This window comes from Thrips palmi, unplaced genomic scaffold (genome assembly GCF_012932325.1).
Source record: "Thrips palmi isolate BJ-2018 unplaced genomic scaffold, TpBJ-2018v1 HiC_scaffold_12, whole genome shotgun sequence".
Taxonomy (NCBI): domain Eukaryota; kingdom Metazoa; phylum Arthropoda; class Insecta; order Thysanoptera; family Thripidae; genus Thrips; species Thrips palmi.
In genome coordinates, this window is record NW_023144623.1 from 11103531 (window position 1) to 11117967 (window position 14437).

At 59.6% G+C, this 14437-nt stretch overlaps 2 protein-coding genes across 3 annotated transcripts; one reads left to right on the forward strand and one right to left on the reverse strand.

The window, feature by feature from the left end:
• Window positions 1-9203: 9203 nt before the first annotated feature.
• On the forward strand, window positions 9204-12910 carry LOC117639883 (protein distal antenna). Its single transcript, XM_034375832.1, has one exon. It carries the CDS (start codon window positions 9637-9639, stop codon window positions 10780-10782), a length of 1146 nt encoding a protein of 381 aa, XP_034231723.1. The 5' UTR covers window positions 9204-9636; the 3' UTR covers window positions 10783-12910.
• Window positions 12853-14373, reverse strand: LOC117639884 (coiled-coil domain-containing protein lobo-like). 2 transcript variants are annotated; one of them, XM_034375835.1, is made up of 3 exons: window positions 13649-14373; window positions 13159-13533; window positions 12853-13089 (listed from the first exon to the last, which is right to left on the reverse strand). In XM_034375835.1, exons 2-3 carry the CDS (start codon window positions 13425-13427, stop codon window positions 12924-12926), a joined length of 435 nt encoding a protein of 144 aa, XP_034231726.1. In that variant the 5' UTR covers window positions 13428-13533; window positions 13649-14373; the 3' UTR covers window positions 12853-12923. The 2 variants fall into 2 exon arrangements, with proteins under 2 accessions (XP_034231726.1, XP_034231724.1); XM_034375833.1 differs by having other exon boundaries at window positions 13159-14373.
• Between the last annotated feature and the right edge of the window lie 64 nt (window positions 14374-14437).

Below are 14437 nucleotides of genomic sequence, written 5' to 3' on the forward strand. Positions count from 1 at the left end.
AAATCCCGAAAATCATTTTTTGAGTAAGGCTCCTCCATCCCTCGTGCTTCTCTCGTGCCGCTTCGAAACGAGTACTGGGTTCGAATACCGCGAGCCTTTCGAGTTTTTTCGTCGCCGCCATGGCGCCGCGCGGGACAACGCCAGACACGCCAGGGCGGAAGTATTTGAAGACACGCGGAATAAGTTGAGAGTTTGCTGACAAAATGCTGCGGGGTGCGGCGGACGGGACGGACGGGCGAGAGGGAGTTTGCCCGCGGACGGCGAGGACGGCGAGGACGGCGAGGAGAGAGAGGGAGGGGGAGTTGATGACAGGGCTGCGCCGCGCGGCACGGCGTGGCAGGCGTGGCAGGCTCGGCGTGGCGCCGCGGGGCGGCCTGGGGCCGAGATGGCAAGGGGAGGGTCGGGCGAGCCGTGCCGGGCCCGGCCGGGGCCGCGGGCTGGCGGCATGGATGGCATACATAGTTAGGAGGCCGAGCGCGGAGTGCGGGGGTGCCAGCCCTGCCAGCCCTGCCAGCCCGCCAGCCCCGCCGGCCCTGCCGCGCCAGGCTCGCGGGCTCCGCGGGGGGTGGAAGGTGGAGGGTGGTAGCAGTAGGCGGTGCTATGTGGCCGGTCCGTCCGCCCCGAGTCGCCCCGCCGGACCGGTCTCCCAGCCCTAGAGGAACCAGGTCGGCCGGGGAAGGGGCGCAAGCGACGCGAGGTACACAGCCAAGCAACGGCACGTACTACGTACTGGCCTGCAGCCCCGCCGTGCACAACCTGCCTAGTGCAAAGACGCCGACGCCGCGACGCCGTGGTCCTCCTCGCGATTTGGCCGCGTTTAGTCGCGAGGGTGGCGGTAGCCCTGCTGTCCACGTCGCGAAGGACAGGACGCGGAGAGGACGCGGAGAGGACGCGGAGAGGACGCGGACAGGACGCGGAGAGGACGCGGAGAGGACGCCGATAAGGGCGAGGCGCAGCACCGCAGCAGGGGAGGGAGTGGCTGGCCGGCGAACGGCCCTTCCTAGGTCCGCGCTAATTAACAAGGGATTGGGTCCAAGCCGCCCCGCCCCGCCCCGCCTCGCTGCCTCGCTGCCGGCCTTAGGATGGCCTTAGGCAGCACGACGCACGACTGGCCGCCCCGTCGGTCAGGCTGCCCCGCCTGCCCCTGCCTCCGGTGAGCCTCTCTTCTTACGCCGGGGCTGCGCTAGGCCAGCGGTTCTCAACCTTTCTCGGCTCGCGACCCCAAATTTGAAGCCAAAAATTTCCGCGACCCCCAGGAAAAATTTCGCGACCCCACGGGACCCCTCCTTTAACATGCCACGGCGTCTGATCCGAGGCGGGCATTTTGCTCCCTCAACGGGCAACTGGTCTTTGGACCTTCCTTTAGCATGCCTTCGTTACGGAGTGCAATTATCAGTCTTAGTTTGGGAGCAGTATTGTCTCAAAGTTGGCCAAAACGCTCAGAAATGTCTATGAAAAATCGTGTTTTGGGCTGATTTTAAGCAGCCACAGCGTCTGATCCGAGGCGGGCATTTTGCTCCCTCAACGGGCAGTTGGTCTTTGGACCTTCCTTTAGCATGCCTCTGTTACGGAGTGCGATTATCAGTCTTAGTTTGGGAGCAGTATTGTCTCAAAGTTGGCCGAAACGGTCAGCAGTGTCTTTGAAAAATCGTGTTTTGGGCCGATTTTAAGCAGCCACTGCGTCTGATCCGAGGCGGGCATTTTGCTCCCTCAACGGGCAGTTGGTCTTTGGACCTTCCTTTAGCATGCCTTTGTTACGGAGTGCAATTATCAGTCTTAGTTTGAGAGCAGTATTGTCTCAAAGTTGGCCGAAACGCTCAGAAATGTCTATGAAAAATCGTGTTTTGGGCCGATTTTAAGCAGCCACTGCGTCTGATCCGAGGCGGGCATTTTGCTCCCTCAACGGGCAATTGGTCTTTGGACCTTCCTTTAGCATGCCTTTGTTACGGAGTGCGATTATCAGTCTTAGTTTGGGAGCAGTATTGTCTCAAAGTTGACCGAAATAGTCACAACGATTTTTCAAAGACACTTGCGACCGTTTTGATCGACTTTGAGACAATACTGCTCCCAAACTAAGACTGACAATCGCACTCCGTAACAAAGGCATGCTAAAGGAAGGTCCAAAGACCAATTGCCCGTTGAGGGAGCAAAATGCCCGCCTCGGATCAGACGCAGTGGCTGCTTAAAATCGGCCCAAAACACGATTTTTCATAGACATTTCTGAGCGTTTCGGCCAACTTTGAGACAATACTGCTCCCAAACTAAGACTGATAATTGCACTCCGTAACAAAGGCATGCTAAAGGAAGGTCCAAAGACCGATTCCCCGTTGAGGGAGCAAAATGCCCGCCTCGGATCAGACGCAGTGGCTGCTTAAAATCGGCCTAAAACACGACCCCAGCATCGCCGCGACCCCTTAAAAAAATTTCGCGACCCCGCTTGGGGTCGCGACCCTAAGGTTGAGAACCACTGCGCTAGGCTGGCTGGCTAGGCTGGGACCTCCTCCTTTGATCCTGTGGGTCCTCTTCCTCTGGCCGATCCTGTCCAGCGACACTCTCCTCTCCATTTTGAACGGAGTGCGTCGCCACCCAGTCCGTGTCACTTTGCAGTGCACCACCCCTCCCCGGCCTGCCCAGCGCGACGCGGACCATTCGAGCCGACGCCGTCAGGCCAGCGTCGCAGCGCCGCAGCGCCGCAGTGTCGGGGCGTGGACGCGGTGGACGCGGCGCCACTCCCCACACCATTCCGCGGCGTCGCCCGCCCGTCCGCTCGGCTGTCCGCCAAGTCCGTCCGTCTGCCTGTCCGTCCGTCGGGCGCTACCCGCGAGACGGCACGAACAGGCCCCCATCCGCGACGCGGCGTGACCCCGGCGCCGTGCCGCAGCACTGTTGGTCGCGGGAGCGGCGCGCACCTCCTCACCACCTCGCCAACGAATAATTTAGAAAATCGAAACCACCTCGCGCACCCGCACTGCCTACCACTCGCGCAGACAGGGCCAACTTTTTCTCCCCGCTTAAGTCCTCCTCCTCCTCCTCGTCGTCGAGGTCCTCGCGCGAACGGCGGGCGTTTACTCTGCGGACGTCGGCACTGTATATTGGCGTCCCGTGGACATGACGTCTGTGGCCCCTCCCCCTGCCCCTTTCCCCTCATCCGCGCCGCGCCGCGAGTTGCATGCTTGACACGGCTTCAGTCTGCGCTGCGCGCCGCGCACCGCGGGGCCGCGGGGCCACGGGGGGCACTGACCACGTCCCCTCCACGCCAAGCGCCAAGCAGGGCGGGGCGCAGCGGGGCGCGGCGGGGCGAAGCTCGCGGTGCTATATCGCGGGCGGGCCCAGCCCATAGGGCCACCGCGGCGCGCCGAGCAGGCGAAGCAGGGCGAGGCGAAGGCGACACGCCATGAGCCTTCGCCGCCGTGTAAATGGAGGCCGGGGCGTGGCGGGGGGGGGCACTCCTAACGAGAAACGGGCCGCGAAGAAGGGGGAAGGGGAAAGGGGGTCCGCGAGGCACAACTGTGTTGCAGCTTGCAGCGGCGTCGCCGGCGGCATCTTATTGGTCCTGGTGCTCTACGCGGGCACCACGAGGCGTTGAGAAAAGTGAAACAACGAAGACAAAAACAACAAAAATGAAGATTGCACGCGCGCGCCGCGCGGGGAAACTCCGGCGGAGAGTGCATGCTGCGCGGCGTGACGTCACGATGGTGGACACTGTGAAATCCCCGAGCCGGCCTGGCGGTGCCTGCGGTGCCTGGCGGCCGCTACCGCTGCCTTCGCGGCCACGCTCACGGCGATGTCCTGGATCGATCTGCCGAATGGAGGTGCACGGCTACCACGGCTGGCTACCACGGCTACTGCCTGCGGCGACCGGCGGCCAGCACGGCCCACGCTCCTCCTCGCCTGCTTGGCCGGGGCGCCGCGGGTCTTGAAAAGGCACCCCTCTCCTCCCCCGCCTCCTCCCCGCGGCGCTAAATTCCGCGTATCCGTCCATCCCTTTCGCAGGGCGGCGGGGCTGCGGGGCGCACAATACCCTCCCTCCCCGTGGTCGCGGCGCTGGCAGGCCGTGGCAGGGCTGCTGGCCGGGGCGAGGGTCTCTATGGTCTTCAAACTATCCGACCATCCTACCCCTGCAACTGCTGCTGCTGCCGCCGGGTGAGAGGCCCGCGGCGCGGCCTGGCGCTGATCACCCCGGGGCCGGCCCGCCCCGCGCCACCCCGCGCCGCCCCGCCTGGTATTGGACTGCCTCGCGGCCCGGCGGCCTGGCGGACGGGATGGGCTGACGGCCGCCGCAGCGAGCACCGCGGCGAGGGGCGGGGGAGGCAGTCGGGAGTCGGGGCAGGCGCCAGCGAGGCGAGCCAGGCCTAAGGGATGACGATGAGGGGTGGACGCCGCCCGTCCAGAGGATTATAGCGCGTCGCGGGGCGCGGCGGGGACGCGGCGGGGACGCGGAGGGAAGCGCGAATCAACGTGGCACGTCGCGGGGCGGCGAGGGCGGCGCGCTAAGCCGCGCGGGGAGGCGGGGGAACGCGGGGAGGGACGCGTCGGTATGAGCGATTAGTCGTCATTGCGTCGGGCCGCTCATTTCGCGGCGTCGTCTCCCTTGGCAGCGCCGCGACGCCAGCCGTGACGCCGTGACCTGTCAGGGCCCGCGGGGCTGGGGGCTGAAGGGCTCGGCGAGGGGCGTGACGTCAGGCGCAGGACGGCAGGGCTGCCCCAGGCCTCAGGGCGGCCGATCTGGTGGCTGGTGGCACGTCCATCAACGAATCGCGGCGAATAATCGATGCGGTGGTTATTGCCCGCCCCTGCACGCCCCGCCATCGCCATGCCAAGGCGTTGCCGCGTTGCCCGCCGGCGCTCCCCGTGCTCCCAGTCCTGCCCGCCGACTTCGGCTCGCGGCTAATTTTTACCGCCACGGCGTTCGTGCTGCACCGCAGCGCTATCTGATCTGGCGTGCCGTTTGGGGCCGCGGGCACCGCGCGGGCACCGCGGGCCGCGACGTCGGGTGACCCGAGCCGCGACGCGTGACTCATGTGCGGAGCGGCGCGCCGGCCGCGGCACGCACGCTGTGCCGCTGTACGGCATCAACCCGATACGGGTTCCCCCTCCGCCACTCCGCCCCCTGTCCCGCGCCGCCCTTTGGGGCCCGCGGCCCGCCTGCACGGCCTGCACGGCCTGCACCCCGCGGCGACCGTCAGGCCGCCAGACCGCCACGAGCGGAGGCGCGGCGCGGGGGCTGATGCATGGCGCATGGCGACGCTGCAGCGCCGCAGCAACTAGACCTGACCGCAGCCTCGGAGCCCTACCGCCCGCCCCGCGGACCCCCGTCGCACCCGGCCGCGGCAGCGCTGGACGGTGACAAGCAGTCCGCGAACGCCGACAGCCGATATGCCAGCCGCGCAGCCGCGACACGACCCGACCCCGCGCGGGCTGACACATGGCCTGCATGTGCACGGCCCGGCCTGGCCCGCCACTCCGCCACCGCGGCGGCGTCCAGCGAGGCCCTGTGACGCCGCCGTCACGTCGCCGTCACGTTGCCGTCACGCGATGTGGAGCCGCCGAGTTTTTATCCCGAGCCGGTGCATGTGACTAAGCCGACGCACCATAAACGTGCGGCGTCTGCGAAAATAAAACGAAAACAGACCCCCCTCCCCTCCCCTTTCCGCCTCCGGCGCGGCCACCACGAGGACCTAACAGTGATGAGGTGATTCCTGCGCGGATTCGCCGCCGCCGCGTCACCGCGTCGTCGCGGCGTCGTCGCTCCGTCTCTCTCGCACTCACGGTGCGTGCCGAAGGTGCGCGAGAGAGACAGAGCGCTGTTCGGAGTCGGTCCGCTGCCGCCGGATACAGCGCCACCGTGCCGTGGCCGCGCCGCCGCGTCGCCGGCCATCCCAGCGCACGCGCGTGTGACTCATTCCGCGAACGGCGGCACGTCGTGGGTGGCGGCCGCGTGCGTCGCCGTGCTCGCCGTGCTCGCCGTGCACTCGCTGCGTTCGCGTCCGCTGCCTGGCCGTCGCCATGCCGTCGCTGCCCCGCGCGCACCGCCGAGTTTCCGTTGGCGTCCCTAAGTCCCTCGGGCAGTGCCAAGTCAACAGTGCCAGTGCCCCTGCCTCGCCCGGCCACGCCGCCACGCCCCGCCTCGTCAGTCGCCGCTGTACCACCCGCGCCCCGCGCCGCCCCGCGCCGCCCCGCGCCGCCCACGCCGCCCCGCGCCGCCCGCGTCGACCCTAGTTCCGGGAACGCGGGGCGGCCCGGCGGCCCGGCACGCCACGACGCACAAGGCGCAAGGCACAAGCATCCCCTGGCTGAAATGACCGACGCCGCCAGCGCCCCGCCTGCCTGGCTCCTGGCTGCCCGCCTGACTGCACGGCCCGGCTGACAGCGAAACCCACTAAAAACATTTGCGACTTCCTGCACATGGTCCCCCCGGCCCTTTGCCCTTGGAGGCCCTGGTCTCAGGCAAGGCCCTGGCAAGGCACGCACGGCGACACGCCCCCGCCGACACATCTGCCCTGGGAGCGCGGCACCCCGGCACCCCGGCACCTGGGGTTCAAGGTTCCGGGGCCCCTAAATTGGGCCACATTCCGTTCCTGTCCGCGTCGCAGCGTCTCACACAACATTCAGCGATTTCGCGCTGTGCATCTTTTCAGTAGACGATCTGCTAGTGTAGACTCTCTTTTCTTGGCAGAAAAATTGACCCGGGCCAAAGACATGCGTTTGACAGAAAAATGCGCTCGGGCCGAAATCTCGCGGCAGCAGTAAGATAAAACTTTCATTAGTATCATTTCACGTTTAGCGTAAGCGTTAGCTTTTTATTTTGGCGGCCGGGTCGAGGCGGCGGCGCGCTGGGCGAAGGCCTCGCGGTCCTAAAGCCAGAGCAGAGGGACCGAATGAGAGAAATCGCTACGCCGGGCAAGCTGGCGGCCCGGCGGTGCCTGGCGGCCAAAGGGCGAAAAAGGGACAAAACAACCGTGAAACGCGAACGAGCGAGCGAGAGAGAGAACCGGCGGGACCGTTGCGAAGGCGCGGCGGGGCGGGGGAGGGTGGCGGGCTGCGTAAAATATGGGACTGGGCGGGACAGGACATGACGGGACTGGTGCGGGGACGGGGACGACGGGGACGACGGGGACGCCGTAGGGGCAGTGCCGGCAGTGCCCGTGGGCGGTGCGCGGTGCGGTGCGCGCGGAGGGGAGCGAGCGGCGAGCGGTACGGCGGGCTGTTGGTGCAAAAGTCCGTGGCTTGGGGCGGCGAGTCGTTTTGAGGGCTTCACCGCCGGCACGGCACGGCACGCCACGCCAAGCCTTGCCGGCAGGCGCAGAACGACGGACACGAACACCCCCTGCGAGGTTTTCCTCCTTTTTCGGGGGAGTTTTTTTCCCGGCACGGAATTTTCTCCGGGCGCGCCACCTTGATGTCGTGGCCGTGGCGCCGCGGGTCCAAATCGCCCCACCCCAGCGTCGCCCCGTCGCCCCGCCGCCCCGCCACGCGACGCAGCCAGCCCGCGTGATAAGGCGACAGCGCCGCGGCCCTCCCTCCAAGGGACGGCGCCAGCCTGGCCCCAGCCCAATCCGATAAACACGCACGCACACACACACGCACGCGCCCACACACACACACACACACACACACACACACACACACACGACGCGCCACGTCGCGGGGCAGATCGCGCCTTGCCGCGAGGGCGAGCTGGACCGGGGACCGGACCGGTGGAGGGTCAGCACCGGGAGTCTTCCGACGGCCCAGCGGCCCGACCGGGCTCTGTCCCCCGGAGATAACGAACGACGCAGGCACCGCGGAACTCCCCGCCTCCCCTCTCGCCTCTCTCGGCGGTGTCAAAGGTCGCCGTCACGGACTCCGTGCCGCGGGACGCGCGGGGCCGGCAGTGCGCCGGGCCCGGCCCGGCCGCAGGTTGCAGTGTCTCGTCTGTTGACGGACAAGAGTTCTCAGCGGACGGTCCGGGCCCGGCAAAAAATAAATAAAGATGGACTGCGGAGGGGAGGTTGGCGGACCGCGGGGTGGTCATGCCTCTAGTCATGCCGCCAGCACCGCCAGCGGGAAGGATCCCGCCGAGCGCAAGCCGAGGGCCGAGGGAGCCGTAGACGCGCGCCAGACAGACGAATGGACCTCGAAATGGACGCGCCAAAGCGGTTGGGCCACTACTTCTCCTTCTCCAGCACGGCCGCGCTCGCTTCACTTCCCTTTTATGACGCAGCCAAGAGGCCAGGGCGGCCAGGGCCGCCAGGGCCGCCAGGGCGCAAGTTGCGGTAGGGCCCGGGCCGTAGGGCCCCGGCCGCACCTCGATAAAACAGTTGTAGCCCTTCCGCCCTTCCAGAGTCGTGCACTGCGCAGCGCAGAGCGGCGCCGGGCTCCGAATGGAACGGAGGAACGGAGTGAGGTGTAGTGGCGTCATACCTGTTGCCTCTCGAAGGGAAAAAGCGAACGGAACAGCAGCATCGCGCGGGGCGGGGCGGGGGAGCAGGGGCTCGAGGGCCGTGGGGAAGGGGGGGGGGGGCACTGGCGATGCCATTTAATTATGCTAATTAGCCGCGTGCTTACACCCGGGCCACACGGCGGCGGGCACAGTGTGCTGCCTTCTGGCCGATTCCGAATAACGGGCTTTTGTCGCCGTCTCTCTCGCACTGACTGGACGCCGTGTTTGAGTGTGAGAGAGACAGCCTGCAGTGCGCGGGCTGGCCGATGGACGAGTTTGCAGGGTAGACGCCCGGCCGGTCAGAGATAGGCCAGCCCGCGCGATTAGCGCGTCGGAGGTGGATTTAGCGCGGCGCTTCTAACGAGTGGCGTAGCGGCTGGGCCGCGGCCGGCTGGACCAGAGTTACATTCCGAGTTACACCCAGAGTTACATCCCCAGTTGCAACGGGGGCGCTAATGAACGGGGCGTGGGCATCTTTGCCTCGGCTGCTTGCCGGTCTGGCTGTCCGGAGGGAAGGCCCGGCAAGTCGGCAAGGCGGGGAGGGGAGGGGAGGGAGGGGGAGGACGACGTCCACCCTGCGGACCCTGCGCGGCAGGCGGGCGTGGAGGCGACGGCGGCGTCGCGGCGGCCGATCCGTGTGACCCGAACGCGCGCGCGGCACGGCGTCGGCACGGCGTCGTGGTGGGGGCAGCGGGGGGAGAAGGGGCGGGTGGGGGAGCTCGCGGGGCGCAGCGGTACGGCAGCGCAGCGAACAGCGGGCCAACGCAGCGAGCGAGGCAGGGCAGCGCGGCGGCGCGGCGCGGCGGAGCGCCAGTAGAGGAAGGAGCGGCGAAGAGGCAGCATCGCGACCCGAGGCCGTGCAGCCACCGCCAAGCCTGCGCCCAGCGCACCGCGTGTATACCGAGCGACGAGACGATCCACCGGCACCGGCAGCGCCCCGTTTTGACCGTTTGCACCTGTGCCCCTACAGTGATATGTGATTCCTCGGTGACTGCCGCTCACCCCTCTCGTGTTTGGCGAGTTTGCAAGAAGTGACATTGCGTGTTTGTGAGTGTGAGTGGACTTCGTGACCGATAGAGCCGCGCCGGTACCCACGGCCGGCGACACCGAGCTGCCTCACGGATTACCCGGCGTCCTGCACCTTGGCGGGCGCCTTCTTCTCCACCACGAGTCCCATCCCCGGCTTCACGACGGCGGCCGAACCGGTCTGCGTCATGTCCGCGGTGGCCAACTTCGCCAAGCTGGCGACGGCCACGGGACCCCCTTCCAGCAAGCGGCCCGTGCGGCAGTCCCTGCTGTCCGTGCGGGAGAAGATCGACGCCATCGACCGCGTCCACGAGGGCGAGTCCAAGGCGGCCGTGGCGCGCGACATCGGCGTGCCCGAGTCCACGCTGCGCGGCTGGTGCAAGACCGAGGACAAGCTCCGCAGCCTGGCGCGCGCCTGCGAGGGCAGTGACACTCCTCCCTCCGACCTCGACAAGGGCCTGGACCAGGACCCCTACTCGCCGGAGCCGCTGACGAAGCGCTTCCGCGTCGAGTCCGAGAACAAGCCGGCCGAGGGCGTGGACGACGCGCTGCTGTACTGGCTGAAGCAACAGCAGCAACACGTCGGCCTGGCCATGAACGAGCACCTGCTGGACGCCAAGATGGCCGCGGACGGCGTCGTCGGCGCCGACAACAGCAGCTGGTTCTGGCGCTGGTACAAGCAGTACGGCGTGCAGACTCAGCCCCTTCCTCTGGCCGAGCGCGCCGAGCGCGTGGACCGCCTCAGCGCCGCCGACATTGAGCGTGAGCGCGAGCGCGAACTCCAACTCCGCGAGCGCACCGTCGGCACCGTGGGCACCGACCTGACCACCTCCATCACCACGGGCCACATGTCACCGTCCATGTCGCCGCCGTCTCAGCCCGAGTACCTGGACCGCGACTACGACACCCCGTTGTCGCTCGTCAAGCGGGAGCGCCCCGCCGAGAACCGCGAGGCCGAGAACGACAGCCACCTGGCCATGAACCACTTGAACCACAACCACCTGCAGCACCACGACCACCTGCTCCAGCAGCACGTCAAGGACAGCCTGGACAACAACAACGTGACAGACCTGCGCAAGCAGGCCTCCAACCAGGCCGCCAACCAGCGCGTCGTCGAGTCCGAGGACGAAGACGACGAGCCGCCAGAGACGGCCGCCGAGGCCGTGAAGCACGGCGAGAGGTTCCTCCGGTGGCTGGAGTGCTGCTCCGACCCCTCCGTCACCGCCCTGCAGATCCTGCAGTTCCGGTACCTGCTCAACAACGTCCGCGCCTGCGCCGACCGACGCTCCCGGCAGGGGAAGTCCAAGGACCGGGAACGGTCGAGGAGGAAGTGAAGTGAACTTGTTATAGACTTTAGTGAGTGAATGTGAGAGTGACTTTTTGTGGACCTCAACGCCATCACAAGGCAGCTTTCCTGCCGCAGAGTATTTGAGTAGTCATCGAGTTGTTGTCTATTTTTGTACAGCTGCCGCTACCACCGCCACCATCACATGGACCGATGATTAACATATTGTATTGTGCGCCCGGTGTGTTATTTACCAGCAATACTGATGATGACTAGTGTATGTGTGTGTGTGTATCATCCCGATTTTGGAGCATTCCCCTCTCTTCTCTTCTAGCATTTGTACCCCACCCCTTCTTGTGACTTAATCAGATAGAAAAATAATTATTCTGTTTTGTTTTGATTACATTCGTTTTCTACCAATCTACCCACTTTGGTTTGTTTCATGTGTTCAGTGGTACTTAAGATATTCACTGTGAATTTTGCCAATCAGTTTAGTAGTGTATGTTGTGCTCTCTTTGGTCAATCAGTGATGCATACCTCAATTCCAAAACGTGTACCTGTAACTGCTTACATGCATTGGGATAGTCTTTCATAGCTGTTAATTTAGCCATGCTCTTAGGTGTACACACGCTGTATTGTGTGTTTTTGAAAGACCTGCTCAGTATTCCGCTACTGGTATATTTACCAAAGGTTCACAGATTGTACTAACAATTTTGCCATACGAGTAGCCATCATAGGCTGATGTCTCTGTTATTTCGTCACATGACTGACCCATAAGTCATTGAGTTTTTGGCTATCATGCCTGTTACTTATGATCAAAGTATGATATGCTTACCATTTAGTCTGAGAAGTGGTTCATGCATTTATTATATATAGATTACAATTGCCATATTTCCTACAAATTGTGATTTTGCTCATGTTGTGCTTAGTAGTGTTTTGATACTACAGTGTTGTTTGGTTTAAAGAATCTGTCTGCAGATCCTCAAAATTTTTATTGATCTAATATCCCTCATAGTCTCCAATTATCCAATTAATTAGAAGAGAAAGAAAACGTCACTTCAGTGGCATGCTTCTCTGTAGTTCGTACATATGTCATTCCACATTGGTCTCATTTCTTGTTTTCTTTTTTTTTTTTTTTTGAATTTTGAGTTGCTTTGTTACAAGGTTCCTAAGACTTATCTCTACCTTTGTTGCAAGTTCCATGTTCATTTAAGTATTATGTTTGTGGTTACATTGTGGGAATGATGTGCCAAAACTATTGTTAGAGTATTAAGTATTGTTTGATCTCTAAAAGACAGTGCCTTGTTTCGTGATTTCTTTTTATTATTATTATTATAATTATTATTGAGGTTCCAACTGCCAGGTACTTTCCAGAAATGGTAATGCTCCCTTTGCAACATCAAAAGCATAGCTCAGTTGATTTTGTTATATTGACTTACCAATCTTGTAGGATGGCTGATCGGGCTGTAGATAATATGATCAGCTATGAAGTCTGCACATCCTTGCCAGTGTTGTAGCTCTGGATAACGCATGGAAGTTGGTCTCACAGTGGTGCATACCATTTTCTGGAATAGCAAAAATGTCTTTTTGAGTTGGGGCGCCTGTCGAAGATTTTTATATTTATCCAAGCAAAAATTTGTCGTTGAGTCGAAAGTTATAGTTGTCTCTAGACTTTTAGAACAGTTGATTCAGCGACATCAACTTCAGTCTGTGATGCTTTATTATGGCTCGGATGTATCTTTGGAACAACACTTTGTTGGAGCCAGAGGTTGCCTCTGTTGAGACATGGTACCATGTACATATAATGTTGATTTATGTATATTTTTTCTTGCATAAGTACAATGTTATTAAAATGTTTTCTTTTATGTTGATTTTGAAAGCAACCCATGACAGTTTGCACTATCCTATATGTACTCATAATTCTCAGCTATTACCCATACCACAGTTTCTTAGCTTTTTCTCTTTGCCTGGTGCTGTGAGTGCAGCATTTATCTCACTATTGCTGTGCCCATTTGGGCTTTCCTGTCACATTCCTGATTTCCTAAGAAAAGTCCAAAGAAGAGTGATAACCAGTAGAATTGTGAATTGTTATGTTAGCTTAACAAAATGTTGAAAGTCCAAAGATTGTATATATGGATATAATGACTATTTTGAATAAAAATTAAGATGCCAACAAATCTCCTCTCTTTATCATTGAACACTTGCCTGCAATCCACACTCATTCTCTACAGCGAGCAAAAGTGGTCTTCTATGAGGAAATTCGTGATGAAATTGCTGCCGGAAATTTTCAGCATACCACATCAACAGCTTCTCCTTGTTGGTATTTTCCGAAAATGATGCTGGATAGTACTTCCTCCTGATAAAAAAAACAATCATAAATTCATGAATAAATATTGAAAATACTTTGAGTGCTGACAACCCTTACTCTTGATGAAGATTATTATTCTGTGGCCAGCAAAGCTTTATAATTCCCAGTTCTATGGCGATTTCTTTCAGTCTTTGGGGTGTTATACAACTCAATGTCTCAACATGTGAGCTGGTGCTGGATGACAACGTGCTTCCCTTCTTGCGACTCGACGTACTGCCTCTAAAAGATGCAAATGACGTTGCATCGCCTTCTTCTCCATGAAATCCTTTACCTCTTTCCTGAAAACTATCTCTTTCAGTCACCAATAAAGACTCAGATTCTTCCATTGCTGCTTGCTAGACAGCCTGTTCTCCACCAATGATAAAAACAAAGTTGTGCGTCGCTGTTTCCATAGCAACGCAAGGGGGTACACAAATGAGTATCAACAGTTGTCTATTGAAATGGTTTTGAAAAGGAAAAAGAAAAGACAACACAAGAAACAAAGCAATTTAAATGGATGAAACACAATTTAATATGCTGATATAACAATGAGTCCAGGTCCACATACTTGTCAAGCAATAGCAATGAAACACAAAGTCATTCTATGGTTAATAAAACAGCTAAAAGGAACGCCCGTGTCCGGTTATTGTCTTTTGCCGAATAAGATAGTATGAAGTGAAAGAATTGAAGACTGAATCACAAATATAAACACAGTAAGGCTGACACACGTAACCTAGGCAAAAATTGGCCTGGATGTAACTACAGCATGAATTCGATGACAGAAGCCAACAGTATATCGTCAATCGAAAGTTTATTTTGAATTTCGTATTAAAATGTTAAATGAATACACTAGAACAACATGAGTGTATTTCTCTATTGACTTCGTGACTTGAGCTTGGTTCCTTCTGCTAGAGAAAAATATTTTTGTTTACATCATGTGTCTTCTGCTACTGCGCTATGAAAAATTTTCTAACCGGAAAACATTTGCAGATAAGGTGACCAGATATATCAAAAATTCACCCACGTCAGCAAAGATACATTTCAAGCAAAGTGGAAAGTACAATATTTCAATAAATTTTCTCTCTCATTTCTCTGAAAAAGTTTTGACTGCGTCCTGAGTTTTTTTGGAGGTGGGTTTTTATTCGTAGTTGAGTACAGTCACGCAAAGGACAACTTTGAGCTTAAATTTTTATGAGGCTTTTGTCTTTTACCTCTGACCTCAGTTATTCTTTACTATTTGTCTTGAAAATAACCAAGATTCTAACTAGAAACATGGCGTTTTTGGCCCAGTTTCTGTTACAGTTACCTATCAGCTGATTTTTGTGATTGTGGCTTCAAAAGGTGGTAGGGTCCCAGG